The sequence below is a fragment of the Vulpes lagopus genome, chromosome 15 (genome assembly GCF_018345385.1).
Source record: "Vulpes lagopus strain Blue_001 chromosome 15, ASM1834538v1, whole genome shotgun sequence".
NCBI classification, from domain to species: domain Eukaryota; kingdom Metazoa; phylum Chordata; class Mammalia; order Carnivora; family Canidae; genus Vulpes; species Vulpes lagopus.
In genome coordinates this window covers 24026859-24043827 of record NC_054838.1, presented here as the reverse complement: position 1 = coordinate 24043827, position 16969 = coordinate 24026859, and the positions used below count along the sequence as shown (strand labels likewise).

The following is a 16969-nucleotide window of genomic DNA, read 5'->3' as shown; positions in this document are numbered from 1 at the left end:
CCCTTGCTCCCCACCCCCCACCCCACCCCCGAAAGATCAAAGCAGGCACCTCCCCTAATATGGCACGGAGGTAGTAAGGTGACAGATGGCGACTACGCTTATCATGATGGGCATTTTGTAAAGTGTATAATTGCGGAATCGCAGTCTTGTACACCTGAAACTAATGTGATAGTGTATGTCTACTCCTCAGCAGTAGGACAAAACAATCCTCCCAGGGCTGGCAGGAGGATTGGAGATAGCGCATGCCCCTGGGTCTCAGAGTGGCGTCCCCCCACCAGCCACAGCAACAGCAGCTCTGAATGTGTTGGAAATGACAACTCTTGGCTTCATCCCAGATGTACCATATCAGAAACTCTGGGACACCTGGGTGGCTCAGAGGTTGGGCATCTGCCTTCCGCTCAGGGCCTGATCCTGGGGTCCTGGGATCAAGTGCCACATGGGGCTCCCTGCACAGAAGCTGCTTCTCCCTCTGCCTCTTTCTCTCTTGTGTCTCTCATGTATAAATAAATAAAATATTTTTAAAAAAATTCTGGGGGCGAAACCAGCAAATTTTATGTTAACCAAACCTCCAAGGGATGCTGGTGGGCATAGATGTTTAAGAGCCACTGGTGGCCAGCTGTAATACACGGTAGGTGCTTGAGAACCATAGGGTCCCTTCCCCCAAGCCTGACGGCCCACTCAAGTTAGGCTCTGACATTAATGTTAGTCCAGCTGTGGCCTGGGTCTCTGTCCTGTTTCCCCCTAAGAATCACCCAGCCTCTTTCCTCTCCTCTCTTGCTGCTGCTGCTCAAGCTTATCCTTGTTGAGGAGAGATCTGGGAGTGCAAGATCTAGCACTCACTGGCAGCTCTTCTCTGAGTATCTAAGGCATAAGTGTCTGTTAGAGGCAGCTCCTGGAGCAGCTGGCAGGCATGGGTGGGAGTGGGAGAGGGGGGAGGGACTGCCTCTTGTGCTTCCTCGCCATCTCTTGACTCTGCAGGGCTGGCCATGCACAAGGGCTATGAGGAGCCACAGAGGAAGGTTGGGGTGTTGGAGCTCAGGCCAGGGTCTAAGGCCCAGACAAAGGGGCTTCCATGCTCTGAGCCCCTAGGAGACTTCCTTTAGGGGAGTTTTGTTGGTCACCCTGACACAGCAGCTCAGCTTGTTAGTGCTGGGCACAGAGAGGTATAAGTTCTCATTGGCCCTAGAAGGGCCCCCGTTCTTCAGAAAGATAAGAGATTGTGTGTATTGATTACCAAAGCAGAGGGCAGGAAGCAGAGGAGTGTAAATGGCATCTGCCCTGGCACCCCCAATTTCTCCCATCATGGCTGTCCTCTTGGGCTCCCCCATTCTGTGAGTACCCATCTTGGGTCAGATGCTTTCTCCCCAAGTTCTCAAGGGGACTGCCTGGAGGTTTGGGGGAGGTGTGGACAGGAGAGATAGGAGTGGGTGGGGGCTGGAATGTGCAGGAGAAAGATGGGAGAGAAGCCATCTGAGAGGAGAGGGGATGTAGGGTGGGTAAAGATGTTGAGACTTATGGAGCCGTGACAGGAGAGTAGCCTGTCTGTGACAGAGATGGGGGTCAACTAAGGGAGGCATGGCGAGAAGAGAGATCCACTAGGAGAGATTGGGAGAGATGGGGCTGACAGAGACACAGGAAGGAAGGGAGGGAAGAGGAATAGAGGCAGAGAGGGGCTCCAAGACCCTAGAGATCTTGAAGGATGCTCATGCTTTAGAGAAGGGACACCAAGTCCCACAGAGAGACACCTCCTCCCCCACCCCGCTGCCCTAGCCCACAGGAGAGCTAGCACGAGCAAAGTTGGATAACTCTATGGCCAGTCCCAGTAATGCAGCTTGAATCTTGGGGGGACTTGACCAATGGATCTGATGTTATTATCTTCTTCTGGGCCACCAAGGGGGCCACCGTGAGGCTTCTTTCCCGAAAGAGAGAGGTGGGTTCTAGGCTCCAGGGAGTGGGGAGAGCAATAGGAGGGTTTAAGAGCTGGGAAAAGTCATAGAGACTCATGAAGACAAGACAGGAGAGCTGCTGTGACAGTGACCCTGACCCTCAAGATGGGCATCCATCCCTGCACAGGTAGCACCAGGAGAACTAAGGCCGATGTCTCCGGCTTCATACAGTCCTAGGTATTGAGAAGGAGTTAGAAGTAATGTAGTCTAGGGATCCCTGGGTGGCGCAGCGGTTTGGCGCCTGCCTTTGGACCAGGGCGCGATCCTGGAGACCCAGGATCGAATCCCACGTCGGGCTCCCGGTGCATGGAGCCCGCTTCTCCCTCTGCCTGTGTCTCTGCCTCTCTCTCTCTCTCTCTCTGTGACTATCATAAATAAATAGAAATTAAAAAAAAATAAAAAAAAAAAAAAAAAAAAGAAGTAATGTAGTCTAGACCCTGCCCCTCCCCAAACAAGTGCAGACATGCTGATCCAGCCACAGCACTGGCTCTAGAGGAGCCCTGACTCCTAACAAGGGGTACCTTTCTTGGTACCTGGAGTGAAAGGCTTGTGCCGGGAGAGCACAGCTGCTACCGTGCTGGTCCCTGGTCCCTGGTGCCTGGTGCCGACTGGCCCTCTCCCCAACCACAGGGCTGCAGGTAGGGAGCCAGCGAAAGCAGGAAGTCTCCAGCCAGCCAGACAGCTTCAGTGAGTTAAACCACAAAACTGTAGAACTATCTGTTGCAGAGCTGGAAGGACCCATTTTTATGAATGAGGAAACTGAGACCCACAGGAGGGCAGGGGCCTGCTGGGGTCACCGAGCTTCTATAGTCAGTCTGGGACAGGCCTGGAAACCGCTGCTGCTCTTTTCTACACACCACACATTCTCCCATGGGGTCTGGAAAATTGCCTGATTGTTAGGCTGATATTTACACTGATGTTTGTTCCAAAAAAAAAAAAAAAAAAACAACCCTGAGAGGGCAGGAAATGTGACCTCCTTCACCCCACTCTGAGCCTGGGCTGTGTGTATGTGTGTGTGTGTGTGTACACTCATGCCTAAGTATGTATCTGTGTGTGCACGTAGTATGTATGGTTGTGTTTTTGTCTGCACATATGTGTGTACGTTGGACAGAGGATGCGCATTAGCCACTCCCGCCGATTCTCTCCTCCCTTCCCAGAGGCAGCCCCTCTGCTCACTGAGCCCCCACACCATGGGCTTTGGGATTGGAGCCATTTCCTGCCTTGAGTTGATGCAGCAGAGGTGAAGTTGCTTGGAGATCTGGGGAAGATTCAGGGAGGAGGTGGCATTTGAGCAAGGCTTGGAGGCCCCTTGGAGGGCCAGGTGTGAGAGTGGTCCTCCCAGCTGCAGTTCCTGCACCCCGCACCCCCATTCTTGGGGCAGGCAGGGCAGGGCAGGGCCAGGTGGGGGATAGACAGAACGATGCCAGGCAGAGAGCCTCGAGCTTCACTGGCCATACCTGCTTGCAGCTCACTCTGGCCAAGGCCGGGGAAGCCCCTTTCAGCCACTGCCCCTTTCGTCTCCTGTCCCCCTATCCCCACCTTCTTCCTGCCCTTAGTCTGAAAAGTCACAGAAAGCTGACCAATCTGAACAAAGGCCAGACAGGCACCCACCAATTCCAGTAAAGGACAGGCCAGGACATCCCCCAATCCAAGTAAAGGGCAGGTAGAGGAACAGAGGGGCCCACCAATTGGAACAAAAGACAGACCATCCTCTCTAAGCCCCCTTTGCAGGGGCAGCTGGGGGCCCGATGCAGAGCTGGAGCCAGACTGGGGCTGGAGATGCAGAGATCTGGGCTGCCAACTGGCTCTGCCCGACTCGCTGGCTGACCATAAATGGGACATTGCTTTTCTTTGAGTCTCGGTCTCCTCATCTGTTAAGCGAGGAGACTTAGCTGTCCCAAGCCTCTCCCCGTAGCAGAGCTCAGCCCATCACCTGGGCCTCTCCTCCAACTTCCACAACATACACACATCACACTCCACCAGAGGCCAAGAACCCCGGGGCTCAGCCTGTCTACCACCTGCCCCCCGACACCCCACCCCGACCTACCTCCAGGCAGAACAGGCCTAAACTAGCACCACCCTCTGAGGCCCTGACCTGGGAGCCTCAGCCCTAAGAGTACAGGTTGGTGGATTTAATTTGGGGATTATTTGGGACATGAGCTCTTTCTCCCCTCTTTTAGTACAGAATTGACCTCCAAAGGGCACGGTAGCCTACATGTATACCCTCTGTGCAGCTGTCCCCCTGTCACCACCTTTGTCCTGCCCTTAGTCTGAAAAGTCACAGAAAGCTGACTGATCTGAATAAAGGCCAGACAGGCACCCACCAATTCCGGTATAGGACAGATTGCTGAGCCCTGGCCCTGTGAGTCCAGAAGGACATGGCTGCACCTGTGAGAACCTGTGCGCATGCCTAGAGGGTGTCTGAAGGCATGCTGGGTGCTTCTGTGGAGAGGTGACTCTGTGGCCGTGTGGCCCAGCATAGGTGGCATGCTGAGGGTGTGTAACCTGTAACGAGGCGTGTCTTAGGGTTAAAGGATAACTGATCCAATTGGGGAGGTTATAATGTTTGGAATCAGCAGCTTCTGATGTCCGAGGGCAGAGACCTGTCTCCATGGCAAAAACGCATCTTCATCCTTGAGCAGTGGGAAGGATCAGAGGGAGGCTGGGTGTGGGGAGACCAATGCCAAGTGAGCATTTGGGGAGAAAGTCCGTGGCTGCCGCCCACTCCTGGGAACACAGGACTCCGTGGCTGAGGGGATGAGGGGGAAGACCGCAGCCACGAAGACACAGGGCTGAAAGCTGTAGCTGACGCCTGGGCCCCAGGCTTCTCCTGGAGCCCAGCCCCAGAATCCTCTCTGTGGCCTCTCTGAAAAACGGCCACTGAGTCTATTCTTGCCCACCCTTAGGGATAAGCAGCTCACCTCCTCCCTCTCTTCTGGTAGCTTCTGCCTGCGTCCCACTGGGCCAAGGCGAGCCTCCTTAAAAGCTCCAGGTCTCCAGGTTGTCCCTGGGGCCACAGAGTCCTGTCCTGCTGCTCAGGAGAGCCTGAGAGATTGGAGTTAAAGATGGAAGCCCATGGGTCTGCTCTGCTGTAAGCTAGGCACCCCCAGGTTCTCCAGTCTCAGTCACACACAGTGCTTGTTTCTAGATCCTTCCTTACATGGATCACCTGTGACTGAGTCCCATCTTGTCCTTACTTGGGACACAATGCACTGGGGATGATCTAATCAGCCTACAGAAGTGGGGGGAACTGCCATCTTCCCTATTTGGGCTAACAGATCTTTATTAATATGGCCTGCAGCTTCAGCATTTTAATTTATTTCCAGCCACACATACACTATGGGCTCATGCTGAGCTTGTGGTTCACTAAGACCCTCTACCTTATAACATTTTCACATAAATGGGGGCCAAGCCATATCTCCCTCCTCCTGTGGTTAATCATTTTGCTTTTTGAACACAGACCCAGCCATCCACAGAAGAGAACTTCAAGGGCTAGCGGGGAGGGCATGGCTGAGTGGACAGTATGAGTCATGAGCCTGCCTTGGCCCTGGGTCCCCTGTTCCATTACCTTTCTTTTTGATCCCTGTGGCTCAGCCAAGTTAAAAGAGTGAGAAACATGGACCTTTTTTGTCTCTGTTCCGGCTGTCCAAGGACAAGGCCTGTTCCTGGGATGCGAAGGCTCTGAGGCAGTCAAGGCTGACTTCTCCTTCCTCCTTTATCTTGCCAGAGGCTGGCCCAACTGTGTCTCTCCCACCTTGTGAGCTCCTGTGCCCCTTGGGCTCTCGCTACTCCCAACCCAGGATTCAAATTTGGTTTTTTTGGGTTTGCTTATTTTGCTTTGTTTTAATATGGAAGGTGGTGCTCTCCCTACTATGCCAGAGTTGTCCTTGCCGATGGGGGCGAGACTACACTTGACCTCTTGACCTACTGTGAGCACTTTGCAGAGTCTCTGGCCCTTCTCAGAGCCCCCTTTGGTCCATCTGTAAGATGAGTGGACTTGGAGATACTAGGGCCTTAAGACTTCTTGGGTTCTGAGATTTTAAGACCTTGGGCTCTGGTTTACAGGGAGTTTGTGCTCCTAGCTGCATGGGCAGATGGGGCTGCCCTGGTCTGCCTGAAGAAAGCCCTCACTGCTCTTTCCTCTCTTCCTTCCAGGATGCTTTGTTGAGCCTGGGTGCTGTCATCCACATTGCAGGCTTCCGGCGGGCTGTAAAGGAGGCCCTCTCAGCCGTGCTCCCCAAAGTGGTAAGTGCCTGGCCCCGCAATTCCCTCACCCCCCAAATCTTTGCCCAGCTCCTTGCTATATCTTCCATATAGTCGAGAAGGAAGGAGGAGGCAGGGTCTCTGCCCAGAGGACTCTCCTAGGGAAGTGAAGGGTTTGGGTGAGTGTTCCGAGAGGGTGTCCTGGAGGAGAAGGGCGGGAGCTGAGTCCCAAAGAATGAACTTACATAGGAATTCTGAACTGTCAAAGACAGAAGGGGACTTAGAGCTTAATTGGAAAGATCATGTCTCAGATAGTGGAAAGGATTCCCCTAGGATAATAGTTAGAACATAGTGGAGTCAGGTTGGCTTTGGGATATGTAGCAGAAGAGGTTGAGGGTAGACATGCAGAAGAACTTTCTTGATGCCAAGTCCAGCAGTGCTTGGAGTGAGGCACAGCTTTATTGAATGAATCTCTGTGAAGTTGAAGTACGCTGCCTGGAGATGGGAGGCTGGACAAGATGACCTCTAGAAACCTTTAGGCTTCTCTCTCACCTATCCCAACATCGTGGATGATTGGAGATTGGGGGCAGGTGGAGGGTAGCTGTTTGGGCCCATGGTAGCCTGGCCTCCTTGGTTGTCTGGGCCCAGAGTGCCTTGGTGAGGGGACTGTGCCTCTTTTGAGCTACCCAGGCCATTCCTCAGCCTGGCTCTGTTGGCCACTACTCACCCCTTAGGCAGTAGGATGAGCAAACTGGCCCTGAGACCCGAAGCTGCCCCGTCCCAGCAGTCAGCCTGGTGGGGAAAATCTGAACCAGCTGAAGGAGCACAGAAGACTTCCTGGAGGCGGAGATGCCTGATGTGGGTCACCATAGCCTGGAATCTTCTCTTCCCTACTCTAGATAGCAGTCAAGGGCAGCCTCTGCCAAAATGTGACACCCCTCATGCCCCACCCCCATCCCTGCAAGCCCACTGTATCTGAATCTGCTTGATAAATGAACCTCCAGAGGCCCAGAGAGGGAGGGTGCCTCACCCAAGGTCACACAGCATGACAGGGACAAATGGGGCTTGGCACCTAAGCCCCATTCTCTCTCCTCAGCTCTGCCTTCTCAAACCTTCTAGAAGTTCAGAGCCCAGGAGGAGGGCTAATGAGTGAGCTTTATTGAGTGTGAAATTGGTAGGAAGTGGGTGGTGTGTTGGCGCCCAAAAATAAATCTTCCCAGAGAAGGCGAGGACTGAGGCAACATCTGGCCTGGGATGGAGAAACATCTGGAAAGGAAGGGGTAGGGGGATGGTTAGCAGGTCAGCAGCTACAAGGCTGCCCTGGGCCCTCTGTGGCCATTGAGGCTGCCCTGGGAGGGGTCAGGAGGTGGTGACTAGTTAGGTCTTCATAGGCAGGGTACCTGGTGGCTCTGCCAGTACAGATACCCTGAACCAGATTAATTGTACCCCCAGAGCTGGGGGCTTGGAAGACAGCTGTGGTCCAGGCAATTAGGGTCCAGGAACAGTGGGACAGGTCTCCCTTAGCTCATCCAAGAGACCTGTGCGAGCTAAGGGAGCCCTGTCTTTGGGGAGCTGTGGTTTAATTGGGTGGAGGGCCTCAGCACAACCCTTCCCCTGAAGGGGTCCCTCCCCTCACCCCTTCCCCCACATCTCCTCAAGAGGGGTAGAGACATGGAAGTGTGATCTGCCCTTTGTGAGGGGTGGGTAGATGAGAGGTCTCAACTGACCACAGGGAGTTGGGGGAGATGGGAGATCTTCTCTGCCCCTAGAGAAGGGAGGGGAGATGGGAGATCTGCTCTGCCCCCCAGAGAAGGGAGGGGGATGGGAGGTTCTGCTCTGCCCCCCAGAGAAGGGAGGGGGGATAGGAGGTGTCTGCTCTGCTCGCAGGGAGCTGGAGGGGAACTGAGAGGGTTCCAGTCTGCCTCCTAGAGAAAGGAGGGAAGACGGGGGATCTGCTCTGCCCCCAGAGAAGGGAGGGAGATGGAGGCGGCTGCTCTGCCCCCGGGAAGACAGGAGGGTGGGGCAGTGGGGGAGGGGTCTCCATACTCCCCCTCTGTGAGGAGAGCCAGCACCTGGCTCCCTCATCAGCACCCATTGTGGCAGGCAGCCCTGAATGCAGATGGTGCTGATGTGTCTGCGATGGTTCCCTCCTTCCCTCCAATAAACTCAGCTAATTTTAACCCACAGGGCTGAGAGTGAGGGGGTGGGAGGCAGAGGGACATCCGGAAGTGATGAGGATCTGTCCTCCCTGCTTCCCCACCCCCTGTGTAGCCACTTCTCTTTCTCTGCCAGGGCCAGGCTCTCCGTGTGACTCTGGGTGCTGGGGAGTGTGTGTGGGGGGTCCTCCTAACGTCTTTGGGCTAGATGCCTCCAGCCCCTCCCAGGCTGCTGCAAAGACTGGAGGACCAGAAGGAGGTAGGACAGAGATGAGGAGACCTCCAGGCCTGGCCTATGCCTGCCCCTCTCACTCCTCTCAGGCCCTATCCTCCCCAGCCCACTCGACCAGTGAGTTGGCTCCAGTTCTCTGGAAGTAGGACTGGAACAACTCCTGGGACTTGGAGGGTAGGGACAGCCAAAGATAACAAGAGTGGCTGGCAGGATTGTGAGCTCTCACAGTGGCCAAAGAGTAATTGCTTCCACTAGATTCCACACTTAACTGCCAGACTTACTGCAGTGGGTCTTCGACACCCAGCTCCAGTGTCATCTCTTCCAGAAGCTCTCCCTGATAGCATCAGGAGAGAAGAGAGCCCCCACACACCAGCCCCCAAGAAAACAGTGCCCCTCAGGATACTGAGCTGGGCATGTGGGTGCCCCCAACTGGGGCACGGTCTCTGCTGGGCAGCACTGGGCCTCAGTGTCTCCCTCTGCACCCAGCATGCGGGGCGGTGGGGCACTCGCTCAGGCTGTGCTGATGGGGTGATGGGAGTTGACTATGGATCCCTCGGGTTAGCCAGTCCTGCTTGGAAGGAATGTGGCTTTTTACTCACGTCGGGGAGGGCAACCACTTCTGTGCCCCACAACCAAGGCCAAGATGTCAAGACGGCTCTGGGCCCTTGAGGAAGGCACATTGACAAGCTGAAGACTTGACAACTTTGAATAGAGTTTTGATCTCACTTTAGGGAGTGATCATTCCAGAATATGCACCTGCTCCTACCTCTCAGCACTCACAGCAGCCTCCCCTCAGCTATGTTTATGGGCCCTGCTGACCCCAGGGCCACGTCCTGTGCCCCCTGCCTCCACTGTCAGTTCCATAAATGCTCTGTGCTCTTTACACTTATCTGCTACTCAGCCGAGGCCCAGAAGCCATTCTTCTATGCCTCCCTTCATTCCCCAAATGTGTCTAATTTTCACTGCATTACAGCTTTAAGGTCACTTCCTCCAGGAAGTCCTTCTGGCTTGAGTCACAGTGTGCAGTTTCTTGTAGAATTGTTTGTGTCTCTGAGGTAGGAGGGAAGCCTCCAGGGCATTCTGAGCCCCCTCTTGCCATACAGCCTTGGATGGACCACTGTTATAGTTTGCTGAGGCTGGAGGCACAGCAGGGAAATACCTTGGGGCGGGTGGTGGATGGGATTTGTCTACACTTTCAGTCTTTTAGATTCTCTCCCTGGCACTTTGGACTTGGGGTGATAGACAAGGAAAGCCAGCAGGGTCATGGGTCACTGCCTGCCCAGAGCCCCTCCAAGAGGAAGGGTAAAGTGTGAGTTCATAAAGGAGTGTTTCCATGCTGGCTGCCCGTTAGAATTCCCTGGGGAGTAAAAACAGTTACTTGAGCCCACGGCCACAGGGTCTGTGACCTTATCACCCAGATCCCTCTCTGGGCTGGGACAGGGCAGCTGGGAGGGCTCTCTGCAGGATCTCACCAGTGCCTTCTGTCCTAGGAGACCGTCTACACCTACCTACCGGATGGGGAGTCCCGGCTGGTGTGTGAGGACCCCCCCCACGAGCTGCCCCAGGAAGGGAAAGTCCGGTGAGCCATTCTGTATCCCATTGTCTCTCATACAATCAAGTATCTCAGGCCTGGGTGGGGGGTGGAGAGTGGGGGGTGGAGGGGACTTTCCAAAGCCAATCAGTCTGACTCTCCCCATCCAGTTGCCCTCTGCTTCCCTGCCAGCTGGGGGTCCTTGGCTGGGTCACTGACTCCCCATAGAGGGAAGAAGCAATGTCTTTTCTTGTGTTGTGTTGGGGCAGTGGGCAGCACAGGGGAAGTACCAACTGGTAGGTGTTCTTCTAGAAACCTAGAGAGCTCTTCTAAAGTGCCACAGTCTCCTCAGAGCCCAGTCTCAGAAGGGCGGGGCTGCAGTTTATCATTAGAACCCCAGCAGGCTATGAGAACCACCTGGGAGGTTCTCACAGACTCATAGAATGTTAGACCTGCAAGAGCACGTGGTGTCAACCCTGTGTCTGAGCACAGGGGGATCAGAGACAGTGTCCTGCTGTGGGTTCTGAGCCCCACTGCCTGGGTTCAAGTCCCAGTTCCCTTTTACTACCTGTATAATCTAGGGCAAGGTGCTCCTCCTCCCTGGGCCCCAGGTATCCTGTTTGTAAATGGCGATAATGATAGTACTCATCTCATAGGGTTGTTGCGAGGATTAAATGTTTAACACAAGCACTTAAAACCACATCCATTAGAAATGCTAAGTGTCTGGTTTTGTTTTTGGCAGGATAGAATGTTGGAATCCCTGACGGTAGGCACACCTGGCTCGCTGCTCTGTGGTCCCCTGATGCCTCCTAGCCTATTGAAGTCAGCCTCCTTATCTTCCATCCTGAGACATGTCCAAGGCCTCAGACCTGGTGTGAGACAGAGCCAGGCCTGGGACACAGTCTTCTGGTTCCTGGCCATTTAGGGGACAGTCAGGGGAAGTGGAACTTGTCAGATGAGAAAGTGTTGGCAGGCAGGAGTGCTGGTCCAGAGGAGGTCAGGTCACAGAGGACATGGTCACTGCCTTCGAAGCACTGCAGGGCCATCATGGGCCTGGGGAGCTCTAGGTCAGGAGTTGAGGGCAGAGTGGACATCAGTGGGGGTTACTAGAAGGCAGCACTCCACTCCCCAGGGGAAGGCTTTTCCAACAGGCCAAGTGGTTCAGAGATAATGGCTTTTTGAGGTAGTAGCTGAGGCCAGTAAGGCACTCTCTTTTCCTAGAGGCCATGGGAAAAAATTGCTGTTTGGGGATGCCCGAGGTCCTGGTGCTGGGGATGCCAGGGGTCTTGAGGCCCCTCCTGGCACTTGGAGTTCTGGATTCCTAGATGCTGATCTCTCTCTAGCCCTTCCTCATGGGAAGGGGTGGTGCCTCTCCAACAACCCAGAGCCTTCCCACCTCTTGCTTTCCCATTTGGTCCCCCTATGGGATGGGTGGTAGGTGATACTGTCCCATTCAGCATCTCCTGATGACTGCTTCCCTCAAGGACTGTGTGAACCAAGCTTGCCATGCCCCTCTCTGGCTTCTACTGCCCCATCTGTGAGATGGCAGGATAGGGCTGACAGGTCTTTGGAATCTTGAGGAAAAAGAATGCTATAATGCTATCATATCCACTTTTCTCCTCAGAGCCAGCACCCCTACTGCTAAGAACTTTGCTTCCTAGGAGCTTGCTCCATCCAGGAAGTTTCCTTCAAGTGGACTGGGGAGGTGTTCCTGGGAGAGGGATGCAGGGCCATAAGCTCAGAAGGCAGGAGGGGATCACCCTGCAGGGTTTGCTCTGTTCCTTCTGAACCTGCAAATGCTCCCCTGAGGCTTTCTGCTGTGAGATGGGGTGGGCGGGGGGTGTCTGTGGTCCAGGCATCTTGGAGAGGTCTCAGATCTTCTGCACTCTCAGTATTCCCCAATGCCCCCTCCCCCACTCCAGACCTAGTAAAGCTTTTGGAAAAGATACAGGGTTAAAAAAAGGGGGGGGAGGGCAGCCCCGGTGGCTCAGCGGTTTAGCACCACCTTCAGCCCAGGGCAGCATGATCCTGGAGACCTGGAATCGAGTCCCATGTCGGGCTCCCTGCATGGAACCTGTTTCTTCCTCTGCCTGTGTCTCTGCCTCTCTCTCTCTGTGTCTCTCATGAATAAATAAATAAAATTTATTTTAAAAAATAAAAATAAAATAAATTAAAAAGGCAATTAAAAGTGAGTGTTCCAGTACAACTAGCCCAGAGTTCAGTGGAGATGAAGAGGTGTCTGCTGGGAGACAGGGTTCAGAAACCCCAGGAGCCATAGAAGAGCCTGACAAGGGGCAAAAGGGGATGCACGCACATCCCAGGGGACACAGAGATCACAGTTTATTCAGCCAGCAAGGATTAAGAGTGAAGGTTTAGGCCAGTCCTCTCTTTTGAAATCTGCGCTCCATCACTGCCCCCTCTGCCCATGTCTGGTGCTGAGTCTACCTCCAAGGCCAGGGCTAAGACCTAGCTAGGTATGTGGAAGAGGAAAGAGCACTGGAATGGGAGTCAGATAGGCCTGGGGTCTAGCCCATCCCTGCCTCCCTGTATCCGCTTCCAAATCTGTTTTCTTCTCTCTAGAACAGAGATAACAGTAGGCCCTGTCTTTTGATGTAATGAGATGACGGATGCCCAGGACCTGGCACAAGTCGGAGCTCAGTGGTTGCTGGTCACCCTCCACCCCCAGGTCCCAATGTCCTCACTGGGGTGACCTTGAGAAAACTCCTTCCCTTCTGGCTCCCATCTTTTTCTATAAAGTGAGGGTGCTGGGTGAAGGGTCTTTCCAATGGTGACCCCTGTGATTTGGGCCCCAGCAGGAGACTGGGCAGCTGCCTCAGGCTGAGGTGCAGCTCCAGCCTCTGGCTGTGCCCAGTGGAGGGGGCACCGCTCCAGGAAACCCTGGAGGGCCGTCAGGGCTGGGAAACAGCAGCAGGTGTGAATAGAGGTGGGTCATAAAGACAGATAAGGCCCAGGAAGAAGGGGCAGAGGATGTGCTCGGTGTGGTGTGACAGTGGCAGGGGAGATAGTCCAAGGGGGATGGGGAGGCCCCTCCTGCCATCACCCCATCCCCTCCATGGCTCACAGGGGCCCAGGTTCATTTCCACACTGTGTTTTGGGTTCCCTACCCCCTCATGCTGGTCACACCTCTTCTCTTGAGCAGAGTCCTTCCCTGTGTGGCTCCATCTCATTCATCCAGCCACATTTCCCTTATCTCACACGACCCTGGCCCAGCTGGAAGTGTTCTAGGAAGCCTGCCGTATAGCTCCCCCAGCACTGAGAATGATCCAGTTTCCAGAAAAGGTGTCTGGGCCGCAGTGGCCTCCCTCTGGGTTGGGTCTTTCCACAAGAAGAACAATGGGCTGGGAGTTGGGGGACCTGGGATCCAGGAAGTAGTGGCTGTGACCACCAGGCCAAGGGTCCACTCTGGGCCTCCATCTGTTCCTGAGAGTCAGTAAGATGGGACACTGCCCTGGGTGAGGGTTGGGCCAGCTCTGAATTCCAGGGCCCAGAGGGGAGAGCCTCCTGGAAGGCTGTCTGTAGTGGGACCTTCCTGGAAGTCAGCTCCCTCATCTTGGTGCCTCCTCAATCCCCCAGCCTATTTCAGTCCCCAGCCCGCCCGCCTGCCTCCTCTTAGTGTGTCTCCTGCCATCTTGAAGCCTCTCACTATCCGCTGCTGGGTGTAGCGTGAAGTCTGGGGCCTTTCAGCTGCCAAAGGGACAGCATCACCCACACCAGCCCAGCTGCTTGTCTCCCTCTGCTACCATTTGGGGGTCCTGGTGCCCCACCTTGAGAAATGTCTTCCTCAGAGCTGACCGGGTCCTCTTTCACTGCAGAATCTGTGGGTCCCTCTGATTTGTCACAGGGGAGACAAGGAATAGTCTCTTCCCATCCCTGGAGTCTCACGTTCTGGGAGAGGACAGGGGACAAGAGGGTCCAGGTCTTGGCCCAGATCATAATTTGTCTCCAAGAGAGATGAAAAGTCAGAGCGAGGTTGAGGCCCCTGGAGGTAGGGGGTGGTGTGCTCTGTAAGAGGGATGGGGCCTCACCAGAGAAGGGGCTCAGAGGATTGGAAGGGGGCCTGGGCACTCAGCTCTTTCCAGGCCATTGACCCTACCTACAGAAAGCCTTTTTCTCTACTCTTGCCACTAAACAAATAATTGTTAAAGGGACGGAACTGTCATAAAGTCCACGCCCGTTCCTCTCCCCACTCTGTGCCCATCTGTCTTTATCGTCACTGGGGCAGCCATGACCACCCAGGCACTGGGGCTGAGTCATTAGCTTTCAGCCTGGACAGCTGGCCCCTGGGTGTGGAGTCCCCTAACCCTCCATCATCGGCCTGGCAGCTGGGACAGGAGGATAGAGGAGTCAGGAGGGAAGATGTGGCAGGGCACAAGGTCCTAAGTTGAGTCAGGAACCATTGGGGTGGGAGTATAGACACAGCCCCCACCCCCATCTCAGTTGGGGAGATTCAGCCTGGGCACTTTCCTTCCCTTGCCCTTCCAGTCTGTGGCTGTCTTTAAAACCCCCAGAGGGGCTACAGTTCTGGAAAGGGTGCAGCTGAGGAAAGGGCTCCCATGGGCATGGGCTGGGATGAGCATGGCCCAGCGTAGACCAGCCTGGGACTGTGGAATGTGGCCTGGCCAGGTAGGGCAGGTTGCAGAGCAAGGTGCCAAGGTGCGGGGACTCCAGAGGGTTTAGTCCTCTTGGAGGCACCAGGGCTCCATGAATGATCTGGGCAGAGTCAAGGCCTGACCTGCCCCAGCCCAACAGTCTGCTGCTGTCCTGGGACCCCTGAGACCACAGGCTCTCATTACCAGGACATTTCCAGTCTCTCAGATCCTCCCTGTCTAATGAGAGTTTTATCCAGCAGCTAAACAGATTAACCTGAGAGCAAACCTGCCCCTTACCTCCCCCTATGCAAGTCTGTTCTGGGGCTCCCAGTGCCCTCAGGATCACACCCGGCTCCCCAGGCCCTCTGCAGCCTTGCTCCCTGCCATCCAGCCACACTAACCTCCTTGCAGTAGGGCAATCCAGCAGACACACGGTCTTTCTCTCCTCTGAGCCTCTACACATGTAGTTCCCCCTGCTTGCACATCCCTTCTCCTCAGCCTCGATAACCTCTGCATGTTCTTTAGGACCCAACTCAGCATCGCCTCCTCCAGGAAGCTTTCTCTGACACTAATTCCATGCAGGACAGTTATGAGAGATGCATGGGAGGTGATTCACCCATTGAAGGGGGGAGGTGAGGAAGAGGAGGTAGTTAAGGACAGTTTGTGGACAAGCTAAAGGGACCTGATGGGTGGTTGTGCCACTTTCTGTGGGGGAGAGAACAAGTTCAGATTGGGACTGGGTGCCTTTGACAATGTCACGGACATCTAGGGCAGGTTTCCAGGAGGCCTTGGGGTATCCGGGGTCCTATCTGGGGTCAGGAGTTCATGAGAGTGGGGGCTGGGGAGTCATGGGGCTGTGAGCACAGAGGAAGAAGTATTGTGCAGAAAAGAAAAAAGGCTGAGGGCAGACTCCTTTATCGGGTTCCCCAGGAGAAAGGGGATGAGGCCAAGGCAGCTCTGGTCAGGGCAGGGGGTTGGGATGGTAGGAATGGGGGAGTCAGGGGTCAGTGGGATGAAGCGGCAGGTTCACTGACCAGCAACATAGAGACCAGCGCCACCTTGTGGTCACCCAAAAACCAGACTGCAGGAAGCCAAGTGGCTGCATGGGCTCAGCAAGAAGGGGTTTGCCTGGGGGGTCACCAAGGAAGGCACCTGCCCCCAGGAAGCCCCAGTCTTTAGCAATTTAGTCATCAGGAAACATGGCTGCACTGCCCTCCTGCCACCCTAGATTCCTATTCCTTCCTAGGATGAGGAAGGAATTGGCATGGTTGGACAGCGCAGAACCGGAGCCTAGCACTCTAGGAGCCTAATGGTCCAGAGTGCGAGGGCTAGAGGGTAGGAGGTACCACCGGTTCTTGTAGATTCTAGACCAAGAGACCGGGAGGGAGTGGATCCAGTTCAGAATACTGCACGATCTCTACCAAGATGCTTAACCTCTTTGTCCTCAATTTCTCTAGAAGCTGTGACCTGATCAGGAGACTTGTAGGCCGCCCCCTCTCTTTTTCCTCAACTGGCTTTTGCTTGGCTCCCCTGAGTGACCCCATATGCCCCCCAGGCTTCTCTTCTTTTCAGGCCAGGCAGTTCCTACAAACACAATTAAGTGGAGGCAGCATGAGGGATGAGGAACCCAGGACAATTAATCATCAGGGAGTGACAGTTGGTGAAAAATCAAGCACTTAATTAAGCAGGAAGAGCTAGAGGCCAGGGGAAGGGTGGTATGTGTGGTGAGGGCAGATAGAAAGTCATTCTTCCTACGCCATCTCTCCTCCCTGCCCCCTTCATCACACCTACCCCCATTCACACTAATCCTGTTGGAAGCTCACGCCCCCTCAGGTTTTTAGAAAGATTCTAGCACACTAGTTAAGAGTATGGACTCTGGGCAGCCCTGGCCAGCGGTTCAGCGCCACCTTCAGCCTGGGGTGTGATCCTGGAGACCCAGGATCCAGTCCCACGTCAGGCTCCCTACTTGGAGCCTGCTTCTCCTTCTGCCTGTCTCTCTCTCTCTCTCTGTCATAAAAAAACAAAACAAAACAAAACAAAAAAACAGTATGGACTCTGGTGCCAACTGCCTGGGTTCAAATCCTGACTCCACCACTTATTAGCCATGGGACCTTGGATAGGTTCTTAACCTCTCAGTGCCTTACTTTCTCCACCTGCAAATGGAAAATGATGATAATATTGAATTCATAGGATTGTCAGGAATTCTGAGTTAATCTATAGAAGTTGCTTGGACTGTGCATGGCACATAGGGAGTGAAGGATAAACTCAAGTTAGGACAGCTATCTCTGGAG

At 54.5% G+C, this 16969-nt stretch overlaps 1 protein-coding gene across 2 annotated transcripts in view; it reads left to right on the top strand.

Moving 5' to 3' along the window:
• PDE2A (phosphodiesterase 2A) overlaps window positions 1-16969 on the top strand; it is a 64829-nt gene that overhangs the window by 26654 nt on the left and 21206 nt on the right. For both annotated transcript variants that reach the window (XM_041730155.1, XM_041730156.1), the window contains 2 exons: window positions 6102-6191; window positions 10028-10116. In XM_041730155.1, coding sequence (XP_041586089.1) covers window positions 6102-6191; window positions 10028-10116 — 179 coding nt within the window. The remainder of the gene's footprint in view (window positions 1-6101; window positions 6192-10027; window positions 10117-16969) is intronic.